The sequence below is a fragment of the Uloborus diversus genome, chromosome 3, assembly GCF_026930045.1.
Source record: "Uloborus diversus isolate 005 chromosome 3, Udiv.v.3.1, whole genome shotgun sequence".
Lineage (NCBI taxonomy): Eukaryota > Metazoa > Arthropoda > Arachnida > Araneae > Uloboridae > Uloborus > Uloborus diversus.
In genome coordinates, this window is record NC_072733.1 from 191,670,263 (window position 1) to 191,689,271 (window position 19,009).

Genomic DNA, 19,009 nt, shown 5'->3' on the forward strand with positions numbered 1-19,009 from the left:
TTGCGGACCAGTGAAATTTTTATCGTTTTCTTAAAAATTCATAACATAAATAAAAACTCTGGAGTCATTAGAAACTTGTAAAAAAATTCTGCGTTCCGATGAGTTTTCTTTTACAAATTAATGTTAAAAATTAATAAAACAATATCTACCCCTTTACTTGGTATCAAAGAGCTGACACAAATTTTGGCGTGCACGTAGAGTTAGTATTAAAGTCAAACTTCGTTAACACTAATAACTTAAAAAAAGATGATGATTCATGCACCATAATCGGATTGTTATTCTTATCCAATATATTTTAAAATTGTTTTGCCTTTTCTTTTATAATGTTTCCACTTATGGTAACACCCCTCTTCTTGGTCTCTTAATCCACAATACAAGAGCAGCTTCTATTTTCATATTTACTTTGCTTCAACGTTAGTACTCTGCAAGCTTCAATATTGAAACTAAGTTCTAAATTTTGACGGATAACATTTTCTTGACTTTTTATTTGTATGTGTGGAAGTTTCATTCATACATATTGTCGTACTACCGTTGATGCACTTTTAAATTCTTCAAGCATATCAAAAATTTTAATCTATACTTTACTTGTAAAAAACTTTATTTTTTTCTTTCCATCTTCACAAACTTAAGATGTAACAGCATACTAAGCTGCTATTATATTTTATCAACTTTAATATTTGTAATGAAAAAATGAATTAACAATGCTAAGTGGTTATTTGTTATATTAACAAAGTGATGCGTAGACTATTGTCAGTTTTCCACGAGAAAGAACTTGACTCCGCCTTTGTCACGTGGTATCTGATGATTCTATTTCGCGGTTTTCAGCAGCAGGTATATTCAGATCATAGCATTTTGTCATAAAAGCAGCAGTTTTTAAAATTTAAGAATAACAAAGGTGGCAACAGACAAGTGAAACAAGTGGTGTAAACGACTCTAAAACTTTTTCTGTGCACTAAAGGTTCTCTAGTTGATTCATTTACAAGCAGGAAAATATGTTTATCGATCAAACCCGTGTAAAATTGAACTCGAGAAGGTAGGGCGAAGTGCCTTATCGTAGAAAACCGATTATAGTATGGTGTGGGAACTTCTGCTGTCAGAGATGCTTAAAGGTATATAAGTCCATTAACAAAATCAATACTTAGCAGTCAAAAACGAAGCCAATACTTACTTCTAAAAATTTTTGCGTTGCAGAGAGAAATTTGCGTAAACTCAAACTCGTGAAAAACTCAAGTTCATGTAAGTTGAAACACGTTGTAGAGAGAGTCAACTGTCGTTTATTATTTTAAAAAGCTGAATAAAATCATACTTAAGTAGAAAAGAAAGAGACAGCCTAAAATGGTGGGAATATCTTGCAAAAAAAAAGATTCAGTAGGTATGCTAAGGGTTTACTATGAAACAATTCAAGTGGAGATCAGGACACATTAGAAACTGATTTTGTGAAACAGTTAGTTAAAAATTAACTAGTTTTACCATTAGTGTGTGATTCTGGAAGAGTAACAAATGAAAAAAAAAAGGAATGCAAAGAGCAGTTACATAATGACAAATCAGCATTTTGAATTTTTTTATTGTTTGATGTTTTACAACTGTATCAAAAATAGCCAGTGGGTATGAACAGATTTTTCCACTATTGGCTATTTACGGAATCAATGAAGAAATACAAAAATTTCTTTTACAAAAATAATAACCAGAGTGCAACATTATTTAGACACTGTACAGAAAATTACTCATACAAAAAAAAAAAAGTAGGTGAATTTGCTACAACAAGCATTTTGTTTAAACTCTGATCATTAGAAGTTTGATGCTGCATAGAAATTAAAAAATATATATATAAAAATAAAATAAAAAATTCAAAATAACTGAAAAAATTTCAACATTTCAAATGAGAATAAAAGCAAAAACTTAAATTATGTTCTATTTTAACAAATAAATTCATTTCACACTTAAATAAAACCAAATTAGGAAACTTTAAATCTGTGTTGAATGAGGGAATGAAAAGCTTAAAAATTTAAAATTCAATTTTAAAAGTTCTCCATATTCGTGCATTCATATGTACAATAAAGGGACTAACATAAAATCAAATGCATAATACTATGGAGAAAAGAACAAATAACATCTTTTTACATAACAAAAATATAGATAAATATATTTTTAACTTTTTATATTGAACACACGCACAAAAAAAAAAGTAATTTAATGTTTGAATGGCTGTTAGGAAAATTCATCTTGAGGCTCCGTAGAATGGGTAAAACTTTGAAACAGTTTAAAAAGTAAGCAGTATAATATATATCTATATAAGAGCATGTTTATTCCCACAAATTTCAGGATTTTTATTTATTTATTTATTTATTATTATTTTTTTGTAGTGAGAATGTATCACCTGCTTCACTATTATCTACAATTTGTTATTGTCAGATTTCCTCAAGTACTTTAAATTAGTTTGGAACTAAATCCCGATTTTTTGTTTGAAAAAATATACGTTGGACAAGAAGGAGCTTAAATGTCTGTGACACTTTAAGGGTATGATTTTTATTGTAAATATGAATTTCCAAAAAAAAAGGGGCAATACATACATCTTTGGAAATTCTTCAAGTTCATTCATATGTATGGATTAAAAAAAAAAGGTAAAACATCCTTTTACAAAATAATCTACTAAAAACATAAATAAAATATTTTCTCAAGACACATAGCATTAGACAATTTCTGTTTGACTTTGACATAAACACATATACATACTCTTTTGAAAACACTCAAATATTTAACAATACTAAAAATTTTGATTTGATGGAATTATTAAGTGCAAATGTAAAAAAGCATTTACTTTTTTTTAAGAAGAAATATTTAAAAATATATATTGTAAAAACATAGCCAAACACTAAACTGTTACTTTCTCTTTATGCAATTTGAAACCAAAATTTTAAAATGTTTACTTTAAAGTAAAAGTTTCTAATATAAAATATATATCCTTTACAATATTTATACAGATAGTTTGAAAGTTATCAATAAATACAATCATCATACCAATAGAAAGAGGTTATTCTGAAGTCATATTTAATGGTAGATATGCGAGTCCCAAGCTAAGAAATTTTAGAATTTTAATATTGTAAAATAAAATATATACACTTAATAAGCATTGCAATCAGGTAATTAAGCATTTTGCGGAGCATCGGAAATCAAATGTGATGTAAATTACAATCACATACTTTCATAAATAATTACACCGAGTTTCATTTGGTAAAAACTTGAGCTGCAGATTGATTTTTTCAGTGAAAACTACTTCAAAATCCAAGACACTAGAGAATCAAAGAAACTATTACAGGTTAATTTAACAGTGAACACAAATTAAAATTATAAATATCATAAAATGCAATATTCACAATATCAAATTTAGAAGGTAAAACAAAGTACAACATAATTGCAGTACAGAGTAATAATTTAATACAATTTTAGAGTCTTGCATTTTACATTAGATTTCATGCAAATCAAATTTAAAAGAAGTTCATTTTAGAATGCTTTTGATAGGTTAAGTGCCATAATATAATAGACCCTTGAAGCAAGTTCAAGCAAAAATCTTTAAAAATCAATTTCACCAGTAGGAAGAAAATAACAGCACCAGCTATTTCATTAACATTAGGTTAAGTCCTGCAACAGAGCATAGAACTATTTCAACAAATGCCAAATATTCCACCAAATACGTAAGCACACATACTAATCATATACAGTAGAGTACCACTAATTCAAGCTCCGCTTACTTCGAGATACTGCAAATCGTATACTCCCCCCTCTCGCAACAGCTTTAAAAAAATTCAGTGGTTTGTTGAGCTGGCAATCTGTTCTCCTGAACATTTTGGCTTTACTCTAGGCATTCGGATTCAGGCTAGTTAATTTTGCTTTGGAGGGGCATTATTCAATTTATTTTACAAATCTGTGTATTAGTTATTTCTTTGGCATTTTATAAGCTGTATTAGGATTGAACTTTTTTTTAAATATTTTATCGTGTGGAATAGGAGGTTATAGTTTTTCGAGCTGGTGTCAGTCCCAATCAACTTGGATTATCAGGACTTGACTATATAATATTTCATATCCATTTCAAACCTTCAGTTTTACATGCCACAGTATAGATTTAGGATTAGCAGAAGGGCAAACTCATGCAAGATGGAGCATCATAGTAAAAACAATCATTGATTTCCAAAATTATTTCTGTTCTAAATTGGAAGTTAAATGCACGAATTGACCTAGTATCAGTGATTTGTGAGCAGAACATCATTTTAACTGTATGGTATTTCAAAGTTCATTTATCTCACAGGCTGGTCAGGTTCCCAAGTTTTACTACAGTTTCAGACATGTTTATAGCTAAATACAGTAAACCCTCCCTAACGGACACCTATCAAAGGCGGACAATTTTTAGTTCCCCAGTTCCAATGCAAATAACATTATTAAACCCCTGTCCTGCGGACACCTCTCTATTGCGGACAAAAAAATTGTCCCGTTAGTGTCCGGAGATTAGAGTCCAGATAGTAGAGGGATTTTACTGTATATCCATCTGGTGAGGAGTTTGGAGTCTTGTGCCGTATGAAAGAATGGACACTAGGTCTTGGGGAATGCACACAGGCAGTAAATAGTGAAAAACCAATATGCAGCCCCTTATTTAAAAAAAAAGCACTGAACAGTTAATTTCACTTCATCATACACCTAAAAAAATATAGCCTTTTATAAGTTGGTTAAATTTCCTAATCATGCACACTAGTGAAAAATACAATCAGGCTGAACTTCAAAAGAGTTAGTAAATTTGTACTTTTCAATTTTGTGAATTAACTCAATGGTGTAATTATTAGGAGCGTTGAGAAACATTTAAATTTATGTTACGCGTGTGTGGACTATATACAATAATCCTAGCCAAGTACAGCTGGAAAAGTGAACCGAGATAAAAATTATGACAGGATATAAGAATTTTATTTCTAAAGAAACAATCCCATTAAAATTTGATAAAAAAAGAACTGCAGATGCAGATAAAGCATAGCAGATTTGTTATTAAAACCTTGTTGCATAAGAAAAGCAGAACTAGATTACAATGATGCTAGGAACATAAGGTCATTTTTAATTCACATCCAAACAGATATAACAAATGCGTATGCACTTCCAATAAAGATATCTTAACATACTTGTGGAAAACAAAAAGCAATCTCATATGATTTTGAAAGAGAATAAATTAAATTTCATTTTTTAAGAAACACAATTATAAGGGAAATAGTAGATCACATACACAGAAGAAAAGGGCATCTTTAACATTTATTTTAGATCAATGAAATACAAAAAAAAAAAAATAATAATAATAATTTCAGAAAGTAAGTTAATAATAGCAGACATCTACTGCTCTTAAAAATTGAAGCTGTAAATAAAATGTAGAGAATCAGCAGATAAAAAATCAACTCTTCATTAATCTTATCCAAAATTTATTGCCGACTTGTTGAACTATCTCAACTAATCCACCTAAAACTCTTAATTTAGTTTACAAAATAAAGGTTCATATTCAAAATCTAAATGATTAACTTAGCAGACTTGAGCATAAAGACTACATGCTCAGGATCAGAACTATCAGTTAATTCATAATTTGAATTATAATGAAACAAAAACTGGATTCTAACTCAATCACCGCAAGTTTAGAAAATGAAAAAAAAAAGAAAAAAAAAAAAAAAAAGAGTGAGAAACATATTTAAATTGATTTCAACTATGCAACAACTCTTTTATGGAAACCAAAATGTTGCCTAATTTCTTTTTAGTTCGGAGATTGCAATTTTTAAATCACAATTAAAAAATTAAGACATTCATAAAATAACAGGTTTGCCTTGCAAATTCCTATCAATATATGAAATTCTGCATAAGGAACAGTTCAAGTTACATGGAATGTGCACAACTAAAGTATTTCTAAATATAATTTTATGATATGTACCTCTTATTTAAAAGATCAAGTATTTGCTCAGATAGAGAAGCACTTTCCTCAACATTTTGTGACCACTGCATGTTCTGCATTAAAATTTACTAGACAAAAATAACAATTCTTTAATTTATGTCCCCAAACACTGCATACTAAAATGTAATTTCATGTTTTTTCTAACACCACTACCAATTCCAGACATTTCTTCAAGACTTTAGTTTTAAAATATTGTGGACATTGAGTTTAAATGTGGATGCCATTTTAACCAATACTTCCCAGAATTATCAAAAGAATAAAATGGAGATCCGTATAACCTCTCGGTTACAACAGAGCATAATTTTTTTAATTATAGTGCTTGCTAAAGTAAAGCATATGGTGGGATGTTGTTTATGCTTATGCTATACTTTCAGACAACTTACAGCACATCTTAAAGCAAGTAAAACCTCTTAGTGCAGGAGTAAAAAATTACTGAAACACAGTAAAAGGACAATATCAAAATTTATATGCAAAATACATTTTTTTAAAAAATCCCAGAAAAGTACAACTTTTTTGTCTTTCACAAAAGAAAAATTCCGATATTTTCCAACTTCATTTCTAAGTAAAACAAACATCTTAAATTTCATTTTATACTGTTTTTACTTCATAATTTTTAGTGAAATTATAACCAAGGATAATACATAATAATAAAGAAAAAAGACCAAGAAAATTTTGATTAAAAAGAATCATAATAAAATGTCTTAGTGCATCACTCCAAAAATATTTCTTTAATAAACCATTTTTTATAGACTTAAATTGAGACATGGGGTTAAGTAACATTTTTCTCTAAACTCACACGCAGGTTCAGAAATGGAAAAATGAGCATGGGGTCAGCAGTTTGCCCCATGGCCTGGAAACAGCCCCGATCTAAATCCGATGGAAAGTTGTTGGAATAGAATGGGTGTAGAAGTGATGAAACATAAGCCAACATCACTTGCAAAACTCCGGGAATCAATTATTCGTGTCTGGCACCATGAACTCAGTAAAAAATACATTTAATCACTCATCCCTTCAATGCCCCATAAATGTCAAGATGTCATTAAAGCTATGGGTGGACCAACAAAATATTAGGTTATATTTTATGATGTTCTAACATTAACCATGTTACTTTTGTTTACTTTATATATTTCTATAAATAAAGTAAACAATTATCAGATTCCTGCTGTTAAATGTTTATTTCATAAGTTTTGCAGAAATTCACATACATTCATCGTTAATTGGTTGACCAAAACTTCTCACATACCTCATTGTTGTGAAAATGAGAGGGTGATGCAAGTTTTTTTACCAGCACTAAGATCAGCATGATGTTTTTCACTGCCTGGTAAACGTAATCGTTAAAATGACATACATATTCTACATCCTCAAAATATTTAGCAAGCACTCAAAAAGAAAAAGATAAAATCAAATATGAAGACAATTCCCTCAAAAAAGTATTAGGAATTTTCAAAACCAAATAACATAAAAATTTAAAAATATACTTTTGTACTCAGTATAAATGCAATTTGTTCAATTATTTTAATAATTTTACTTTAATTTGATAAGTAAGATATAAAAGACAAACATAGAAAAACAATTACATTTTTCACTTAAATGTTAAAAAACATTTATCATAAACATGTAATAAAATTTAATATCATCAAGGGGCAATAACATTTTATGTACAAACTATTCTAAGCTAAAGGGATTTAAATCTGTACATAATTTGTATAATTTCACTAAAGTTTTGAATTGCACTACATGCCTTACTTGAACTTCTCCTTTATCATTTTCACTTCATTTATATCTCCTTGAAATTGAATTTTTGCATCATAAACATTGATTTACAAATCCATACTCTTAAGGTCAAAAGATTCAATGTAGATTTTTGGGAAAAATAATTATTTCCACATTTATACATTATTTTTCTGTATTAAAATTCATGTAAGCCTCATGAAAAATGTTGTATTTACAAAATGTTGTACAATATTCTTAAACAGTTTAATCAATCTTCATTGAATTATTAGCTCTATAGTCCTTTGCAATAACCAACAAATTATCAACAATATAACTATTAAAACTTATAGATAAAAAAAGGGAAATATTTATTGTGTAAGTAAAGTCAGCACAGGTATGTTTAGAATAAAATGAATGCTTGGAAAAAAACCCCTTTTTTAGATTAAAAAAATATGAAGTAGTATTTAAAAAACTACTATGCAAAGTAAGTAATGAAACAATCTGTGCCACCCTTTCTAAACAGAGCCCTCCCCCCCCCCCTTTATCATATGAAATGTTTAGAGGATACTAACATAGGAACTTGATCTATGGTGAAAGATCATCACAAAATATCACTATTGACCATTCTTGACTTGCACAAACATGGAAAAATGGATACAACATACTTATTACGCACACATATAAGATATATTTATATGTATATATATATTTTTTTATTAATTTGCCAACCAGAAAGAAAAATTTAAAGGAAAATCATTGATTCAAATTAGGCGAAGGTTTTTTATCTTCTTGATTCACTGTTTGGGAACTTGTGGAAGGGACAGAAACAGGGGTGCGTTCAGAAGAAGGGGCACCGGATGATGGTGGTCCTGACCAAGTAGATGGAGGAGGCCCACCAGTAGTAGTAGGGGCTGTAGTAATGGGATTAGTAGAGAAATCTTCTGCATCTTCTAAACCATTTGCAGCAGCAGCAGCTGCTGCAGCTGAAGCATCATATTGTGTATTTTCAAGTCTTGTAATAAGTCTCTCATCTTCGTCTCCAAATTCTCCTCCCATTAGAGATGGCTCCCCGACAACCATAACATCCTGCAAAAGCATAGTGGTTACCTATCATATATTGTTGACTTAACTAATGTTGCTACGAAACCAACATTATTTTATCAATTTTATCAGAGATAACAAAATTCCGAACAAAATTGATTGTATACGAATATATGAATTACATTTTTTTCCTAACAAAATTAAGAAATATCTACCGAAAATGCAAAAACTCATTTTCTACTTTTAAAGCTAAATGCGCAACTTTCACATTTGTGAATTTCAACAGGACAAAAAAAGTGGGGAGGTTTCAGGAGCTACAAAACTTTCTTCTTGCTTTTCAATCTAAAAATAAAGAATGTTGATATGCTTTTTAAACAAAAACTACTACTTCCTATGTTGATATGCTTTAAACAAAAACTACTACTTCCTAAGTTTTAACAACTTTGTATTAGAAATTACTTTGTAATAGTTAGATTGTAACAATCTAATTTTTGGGGAAAGGGACACAATGCTAAGATTTATAAATACTAAATCAACACATTCTACCATTAGGACTCACAAAAAGTTTGTTTGTTGTTAGAACATTTTAGTGATTTGTCATCAAAATAAAAGCCAAATAACATCATGGATGCAATAAATATATAGAAAGAAGAAATTTAAAGTTATGATTTTACACCAATACTCTTAATTGAAGGCTATTTAATTCAAGAGCAAAATCAAAGAAAATAATCTTGAACTAAAAAAATAATAGTCAACAAAATGATGTAAAAAACTAAGAAAATAGATTTTATCACTAATTTGCTCAAACCTCTTCTTACTTATGCAATATTGATACATAAATTAAAACTCTAATAGTCAAATATCTTAAAAATAAAAATATTTATACCGTAAGTTTTATCTAAAAAAAGAAGTCTCATATATTTATAAAAACAGTTCATAATATAATAAATGCTTTTTTGAATTCCCTGACTAATAAAAAGGCAACAGGCCCTTAAATGCCTACTATTAAGACTGCATTGAAATGCTTTTGTCTTGCATATTGCATTGAAAACCTGACAGTAAAACAATTTATGGTAGCAGCTATTAGCAAGAATTAACAGAAATGTCAAAATAATAAAATAACAATAAAATTCATAATAATAACAACAATGTATAAGATGTGCAAATTAAGAAATAGATCTACTTCAATGGAACATGTTCAGTCAAACCTCATCATTTCAATCCTCCAAATGTCTTGTCACTTATCTAAAATCTGGACCTTATGGTATATAACTTCAATATTAAGAGGATCTCGATTTTATGAGTTTTACTATGAAACTATGGACAGGATTTTTTTTTCTTTTTACAAATGAAGCACTTTCAGAAAAATAATGAAGACAGGAGGAACGTAGACACCCATGTCATGAGTTAAGTTTTAGAAAGAGTTATCAATGCTTTTTACTCTTTTTGAAGCCTTTTAAGCTGTAAACGTTTTGAGGAAAAAGTAACTACAGAATGGGACCCAGATTTTGAAATTCTGAAATCCAGAACTTTTTCCTCATTTATTTATTTTCTTTTTTAATTTGAAGTGTATAAATTTGTTGATAATCAGCTATTACTTATTAAAAGCCCAGCACTGACAGCTTATTTTTACACTTCTCCAATACTACATGTCATGAGTAATATAAGAGGTTTGCTGTCAATATACAGCAATCTTTTAGCATCTGCTTTTGGATTTTGCTATTTATTTTTATTTTATCATTAGAATAAAATACAAAGCATATTGAGCAAAAATAAAACAACTTTCAGCAAAAAGGTTTTTAATACATTGCATTAATAATGCATTATAATAAAAGGCAGCACCTGCAAGTTATATTCAAGTATTCAAGTCTTTTTTATTTGCATTCCATACAAGAACATGATTTTACTGAGACTGATAAAGAAAAAAGAAATTTGGCACTAACGTTAGTAATATTAAGAAACCATATAATATTTTTGGGGTAAGGATCTAAAATTCAGAAAGATCACAGTCACAAAGCATTCCCGATTTTGGGTCCAATACTTAACTTATTATTTCATGCAATATGAGAAAAGAAACTATATATTGAACCTGAGAGGCCAGTGTGAAATTAGGAGGGCCGGGTGAAATATTTTTCTTTTTTCCAGCAGCAGTTGTGCCTCCACTATTGGCAGCTGATGATTTTCTCTTGCGTCTTTTGCTAGGAGGACGCTGGGTTTCTAGAAATAAAGAATGTTCAATATTATATATGTATCTATTGATTTTTAAAAGCAAATATAAGATATTAGATCACTAAATAAACAACTATTCTGCATATAAGATAATCATTCACATTAGTTTTATTCCATATAAAGTTAAAAGCCATATTATAACATGCCCTACATAATTTTCAGTCTGTTAAGAGGTGATACCCAGCAATCAAGTATTAAATATAATCAACCAGATATCCTTGGAGACTGCTATCATTAACATGCTTGATAGCTAATAAATTTATCTTGCTTATCTTTTACTAGGCTTAGAAACTATGCATGTACAATATGTACATTACATACATTAAGTAATGTTAAATACATAAGTTAAATACATTAAGTACAGTATAACAAAAGATGGTTTGATTTCCAACTCAAAACAGAATAGAATGATAATTCAAAAAGTTGCAACACACAGGAGTTAACAAAAGTACTTTTTTAATGTATTAAGAAAATAATAACAAATTCACCAAGAAATAAATGTTGGGTTAAAAGTTTTCACTACCTGTAAAATTAACATTTTTTGCATTATAAAATTTAATCAAAGCATGTGGGTTCTTGTCAGACACCCAATATAAGAAAAGATTGTTGTTTCAAAGAAAGATTAAAAATATAATAAAATTAAATAAAAAAGCACTAAAACAAAGAGTGGTGAAGCACTCATACATCAATTTGCCAAACATTTGTCTACTATTGGTAAAGATATACAGAGAAATCCTGTTAAAAAAACAACAAATAAAACGAAATATCCATTCCAAAGAAATACATTTTTAATCCTGACCTAATTTCTATTACCTTACTTGAATTCCATTACAAAGAAATTATCATTAAAACAAACAAAATTTGTGTCTTTGAAGTTTGCTGTGATGGAATTTCACTGTATGAACACTTAGCGAAGTTCAACCATCTTAGATTTGGTACTACTATTAAAAATATGCCATAACTTAAGAAATAATGGTTGAAAAACAGCAATGGTGCTTAAATGAAGTTTCAGTTTTTTTTTTTTTTTTTTTTTTTTTTGTCTATAGGAAATGAGAATATATTTCTTGAGCACTATAAAAATGTAGTTTTTGAATGCAATTAATCAGGATAATTTTTTTTTTTTTTGAAACATTTTCACTAGAATATTTTAGAAAGGAGAGGAGCTATATACTTTCAAATCCTATATTTAAAAAAAAATGATTTTAGTTGCTAAGATTTTCTTTATGTACATATTTTATCAGTAGTTCCAAACTCAAGACAGCTGAAATTAGGTAAAAATGACTGCTTTTTTAAAGTCTAAATTAAGGCAAATTGTGAACAAAATATATGGATTTCACCACCATACGTTTTTCTGGCATTTATATTTATTTTTTACACGAATGCATGTGCACAACGAAAAGGAGGGTAATACGTTTTTGAGTCTATAAAAGCATGTATGTTTGTTCCTATGTGGCATTGTAGAGGCTAAACGCTTTGGCGAATTTTGACGATTCTTATGTCAATCAATTTGTCTTAACCTTGGGAGTGTCACTAAACACATGACTAATCAAAATTCACCATATCAGCAACAAGTCACCATATTATCAATTCGGGAGCATGTCGCACGCTATCTGTATACAACAAATGCAGGTAGCATTTTTACTGCCTAAAGTTTCTGTTTACTAATTGCACTACAGTGCGAAACAAAAGTTTAGACAATGAGCAAATTCACACAGATTTCGAAATCTATTTATTCAGTTTTCCTAAGACTACTTTAGTCTATGGTGCTATGCATAACATATAATATTTATAGCAATGAAAAGTTGACGTGCATTTTACTGGTTTTTATTGTAACAAAAAATTAACATTGTCTCAAAAGTTTAGACACAAACGAAATATAAATTAAATAAAACAGTTTTAAAACCTGCTTGTGCATCCATTCTTCTTTATTAGTTCATAAATACGAGTAAATACAAGTTTCCATCGAAGAAACTAAATATTGCATGAATATTGCATGATTTTGGGCTCAATTTCGTACCATACTTCCTCAATAGATCTCTTAAGTTCCGATACAGAAGTGTATTGTCTACCATTGCTGTAAACTTCGCGACACATGATGCCCCAAAGATTCTCTATAGGGTTGAGGTCTGGGCTACACGTTGGCCAATTGAGAACTTTTATATTATTTGAATTTAACCAAGATTTTGTGTTTCCTGCAGTGTGAATCGAAGGATTGTCTTGCTGAAATTTCCACTGAGGGCCCCCTATAAGCTCAGCAAATGGTAGGAGATTATCCTCTAGTGTCTTAGTGTAATGCTGTGATGTTTGGTGCCCACTGGTAAAGGTCAAAGGCACTTGTCTATTGTGACAAAACACTGCCCAAACCATCATAGAGCCACCACCTTGTTGGCGACTAAAAAAACATCTGGGTTCCTTCTGTAAGTCATGCCAGTACGATGTCCAGCCATCTGGACCATCCAGATTCCACTTTTTTTCATCGCTAAATATTACTGATATCTATTTCGATCCATATGACATATGATTTCGAGCCCACAACATTAGTTGTGATTTATGATGTGGCTTTAGAGCTTGTTTCTTTTTCATTTTGCAGTGAACCATTGTCCCTGTTTCCAAAATTCGTCTACGAATCGTATGCTTTGATACCGAAAGCCCCGAGGAGCTTTGAACTTCACGAACAGTCATTTGTTGGGTTACTTGCTAGTCTTTGGATCTGATGATCATCCTGTTTATTCGTCACATGCGGCCTCCCAGATCTGCGTTTCGCTTTATAATTGCAGTGACTTTATAAAACGATAAATAGATTTCTTTGATCTATTAATAATGGCCGAAATTTCAGGAACAAGCTTACATTCAGCTTTCAACTGCCCAATCTTAGTTACCTCATCCGCTTTAATCTGGTCAGCTCGCGGCATCTCTACTACCAAGTGTTATCGTTGGCAGACCTTAAGTACAAGAGGTCTGTGATGTCATCTTTTTTAAATTTGCATATACGAAAAAAAATTCACAGAAACTCGTAATAGTGTCGAAACTTTTGCAACAAGCAAATTTCTATTTTTATCCAAAACAGTATTGTTAAAGCATATCAAATACTTGTATTTTGGTTCTAGTATTTCAAAAGAATTTTTGAATATGTTTGCAGACTTTTGTATTTCTACTATCGCAATTCTAAGTTGCGCAAATCGCAAAACAGCTGAAGAACATCATTGTCTAAACTTTTGCTTGCAGTGTACTCCTTTTTTCATCTCTAACATGTTGCATTGTTTTTGTCATGATTCAGGGGACTGAGTTTCACGACATGTACTTTCTTAACAGGCTTTTTTAGTTTTGCTAGAGCGATTTGACTGACGACGTTTCCGAGCTCGCATCATGAGTTAAATACAGGCTATTTATGTAGCTGTGGCTGACTTAAGTTTACGAAATTTTGCTAAAGGTCAAGCATATGTAGCTTGAAGCAGAGTTAGTTCCCTAGAGGGACTAGTAATCAGTAAATTATACCACCGCAAGTTACTTAATAATCCTGACAATATAAACTCTCTCAATAAAATGACAAGATTGCAAATTTTACTGTCTTAGAATCATAACTAAGTCAATGAAAATAAACTAAAAAAATGTAAAATAAAAAATAATTATTAAATAAAATCAAAAAACCCAACTGCGTAAAAACCAATGAAAAAAACGAAAAAAAAAAAGTCCAGTAGTTTAGAAGGTTATTTGGTACTACTGAACAACTACTCCATTTTAATGGTTTTATAATTGTTACACACATAAGGTAAATCATAAATTCAAAAGCAGAATAGAAGAATCAACAGCCGGGTCCCATTCCTTTTTGACCAATCATGGAACCCCACAAAATTTTGAATGGGCCCCGACTGTTGATCCTTCAATTCTGCTTTTGAAATTATGATGTCTTATGCGTGTACCGATTGTAAAACTATTGCAATAGAGTAGTCATTCAGTAATACTTAATTACATTCTAACCTACTGGGTGTATACTTTTTCTTTAGTTTTTATGCAGTCAAGTATTTTGCTTTTATTTAAGAACTAGCAATACCCACACGGTGATGCCGGGGCTAAGAATTTCAAGGAAGTCCGTTAAATAAAAAAAATCCCTGATCCCTTCCATCCCTTCTGATGTGAAATGATCATTTTGCTTCAACTAAATTATGTACACACATATTTAAAAACCTATTAGAGTCTCTTTGGAGTTTAAAACTATTTGCCAAAACACATAAAAAATAAACAGCTTTAAAACTCAAAATAATCCCTCAACTGTATAGATCATCGCTTAACTCCCTGTAATTCTCACTACCGTAACCTGCCCTTTAGCGAGTTAAGTGTTCTTTTTTTTGCAATTTAAAATGTTTCACCAAATTTTCAATACTATTAAAAAAACGTTATAAAGAACTATCAATATTGAATAATACAACAAACGAAATTATTTACTTAGATAAGCAATTATCTTCAACTATAACAAAAACAAATGTTGTAGAAATAAGGAAAACGAAATCCAATAGAAAATCCTACAAAATCAAATTATGTACCTGAATATCGACAAAAAAAAATGCACTCAAAAATCAATTCCCTGATCAATAGTGTCCATGGACAGTCAGCCAGCGCCCTCTTGAGTTAACTTACCCCGCCATCTATTAGGAATTCATAGAACTAAACAATTATCTTAACGTTTAATTTGCAATTAAATATTTTGGGAACATAATCAAATGGGATAAAAAGTATCCTATGCCTGTCTCCTGGTTCTTAGCTACCTTCTTACCAATTTTCAGCCAAATCGGTTCAGCCGTTCTTGAGTTATTAATAGCTTAACTAACACTACTTTCTTTTAAACATTTTTTTTTTTTTTTTAAATATCTGTTACCATAGAAAACTCACTACTTGTTGTCAGCCGATGGAATTGAACTATGCACATAATCACGAAAGTACGTTCTAACAAATAATGATTCTTAGAAACTAAAAATAAATATCTCCTTGGTAAAAATAAAAACTGAAAAATAATAATCTGAGCTTTTCACAAATTTTGCTAACAATGCCTTTATCAAGAGAAAATTTAATTGCTTTCAAAAAAGGAAGCTCTAGTATTTTCATTAGAATTAAGGAATACCTGGCGGTGCCACCATTCGCTGCCACTTTTGGAAAAGTGTAGTCTTGAGGCAATCTCTAGGACTTAAAGCATATGCTTTATGTCTTGACATAAGCTCTTGCATTGGTTCTAAGATGACGCACAACTGAAAAAATAACAAAATGCATTAATTTTAAATTTTTAACTAGAGTTTTAACTCTTAGATAATTTAAGTATGGAAGTTTTATTTCTGAGGGGACTTTCAATTGAAATGTTGATGACAATAGTGAATGGCCATAAATTTTTTATAAGCCATAAAAAGTTATTGCTATCATTATATTGCTAAAAAATTACAATCGCAGGGCTCAAAACTAAAGCAAATGTTCTTTCAATTTAAAAAATGAAAATTAAAAAAAAAATTTGAAAAAAAAATAGAACCAACTTCAAATTCGCTCTAAAAAGTGAAAAATAATTTTATTCTCTAAACACCATCGATAATGCTTTTAAACATAATTTTTGAAGTTGGCGCAAAAACAAAACTTAAAATCTAGAGTAACCATGCTTCGTTCATATTTTTTTCAGAAAAGCATCCAAAGTTACGAACGAAACATTTATATCGATACTCAAATATGTTGTCATCAATGCATACTTTATGTGATAGTGAAGAAACTGGGCCTGGTTAAATTTATAGTTGTAGTTGAGTTATGGCCTGTGAATGATTTTATCTATCGTTTTTGCGCCAACTTCAAAAATTATGTTTAAAAGCATTATCGATGGTGTTTAAAGAATAAAATTATTTTTCACTTTTTAGAGCAAATTTGAAGTCGGTTCTATTTTTTTTTTTTCAAATTTTTTTTATTTCATTCTTTTTAGTGTAAATGTAGGTATTTCAGAAATAGTAAGAAGTTACCATCACGAAACTTCACCTTATTTTTTTCATAAAAATGCTCCACAATAATAATAATAATAAAAAAACTATAAACACACGTTAAACTTTAAGCGACTGGCACTAAAAACTTATCTTTGTTCCTCTTTGGAATTAATGTGTAGTAAATTTAATTATAACCATTTAAGTATTACGTTTTTTCTAACTAATTTACATTTCACAGCATTTAAGTTGCTCATGATGCAATTCTGTATTTTCTTACTTAGCCCCCATCAGTTGTTATTGGCATAGATGATAACGAAAAAAATACTACTGTAGTTGAGGCAAACCTAATGGTAGCATTGTGAAGGCTAAGCAGATCCTAATCACTGCATCACCTCGCTTCCAGGTTAGGTTTACCCCCAGTATGGAGCAATAGCACTGAAGAAGGGAAGATTTCAATAATTCACATATTGTTACTATAAATCAGCAAGGTTACCAAAATAAAATTATTTACGCCAAAAATGAGACGACAGTTCCAGATTCCCGATTATTATCGAAATATCCCCCTGAAGAAACTTGATGCTTGCTTCAGAGAACCCTTCATTCAAAATTATCATTACAATTACTATTAATGTTACTGTTGTACGGCACCAAACTTTCATAACAATGGGTTTTAAATTTAATCATTTAATAGGGAAATTGCATGAAATTTATGGTTTTTTGCCCATAACTTTTTTTTCTAAAGGACAAATATGGTCAAACAAAGTAATGGGACCTAAGTTGAGCCATCCCCTATCCATTAAAAAAAGAATCATCAAAATCGGTTCACTAGGTGAGACGCTGTGAGTGGACAAACAAAAAAAAAAAAAAACATACATACGGTATGAACTGATAACCGCCTCCTTTTTGAAGTCGGTTTAAAAACTAAAAAAAAAAATGAACAATGGGCAAAATTTATTTTAGCACAGTTACTTGTTTTAAGCAAAAATAATTTTAATGTTTAAAAAAGAAATGTTTCAGCCGATTAATCTGCTAACATTGATTGATAGGTAAATCGGTAAAGTGGTGGATTGTCGATTAATCAGTGTATCACAAAGTTTAACCATTAAAAGTTAAGATTAAGAACTCTTTTTTTTAAGAACATAGGATCCTTTTCTTCTGAAGACAAACTGAAAACTTGTTGGGAGCCCTGTAATTTATTTCTGGAAAAACTCAGGAATATCGGGACAAAAGCCAAAAATCAGGATAATAATTACAGACCTGCCTACATTGTAACAAGCTAGTCAAGAGCAAATGCCAAATACTTCAGCAGCATTTCAGGAGCAAATTGTTAATTTATAATTTAAAAAATACTTTTATATGTATATTAGAGTAATAACACATTTTTCAAATTCAAGTACATTTTATATGTGCATGTACTTTATTCATAGCAAAAAAACAATTTTAGACAGTTCATTTAATTTATAAAATTAAAACATATCTGTATGGGTAATTGTCATGAATAACTACATTGGGATTTCCTTATTGATAAAGATTCCAACACCCTTGTTCTCTGTGTTAACGCATTATCCACGAACGCATTATAACTGACGCATTATCCACGGAAAATGCAACACAATTTGTCTATGGCACATTATGTTTTTGAATCTCTTTCCTAAGCAGAAGAAAAATATTTTCTCCAGTACCATCCTTCTCTAACTGTTAGCCTATAGCCATTATTTTTGGTTCTTGAAGACAACGCCTAAAGTTTTTAAAGGAAGTTTCCAGAACTGACTTCCCTTTTTTTTTTTTTGAACTTAGAATGTCATCCCGTTATTTTACCGGTGCACAAATCATTCCCCAGACAGGGTTCATACCCTTTAGGGAGAAAAAAAATTAAAGCACTTTTCAAATACTTTTCAAGGCAAAAAAAAAATTTTTTTCAAGGCGATATCATAATGTACTAAAAATATTGTATGCCGATTTCATTTACTGCAAACACATAGAAATAAGGCAATAATACAAAAACGTGTAGGAAAATAAAACTGCTATTTCTACAACAAGAGACACTTTGATGAAAGATCTACTGTGTCGAAAGTTTTTCTGAAAATGTTTGAAAAGTTCGGTCATAAAGAGA

The 19,009-nt window shown here is 30.1% G+C and overlaps 1 protein-coding gene across 2 annotated transcripts in view; it reads right to left on the bottom strand.

The window, feature by feature from the left end:
* Positions 1–8,353: 8,353 nt before the first annotated feature.
* Positions 8,354–19,009, bottom strand: part of LOC129218474 (LIM domain-binding protein 2-like) — a 57,342-nt gene continuing 46,686 nt past the window's right edge. For both annotated transcript variants that reach the window (XM_054852755.1, XM_054852754.1), the window contains 3 exons: positions 16,068–16,191; positions 10,812–10,939; positions 8,354–8,767 (listed from right to left, as the gene is read on the bottom strand). In XM_054852755.1, the coding sequence (XP_054708730.1) occupies positions 8,435–8,767; positions 10,812–10,939; positions 16,068–16,191 (585 nt within the window). In that variant the 3' untranslated portion in view covers positions 8,354–8,434. The remainder of the gene's footprint in view (positions 8,768–10,811; positions 10,940–16,067; positions 16,192–19,009) is intronic.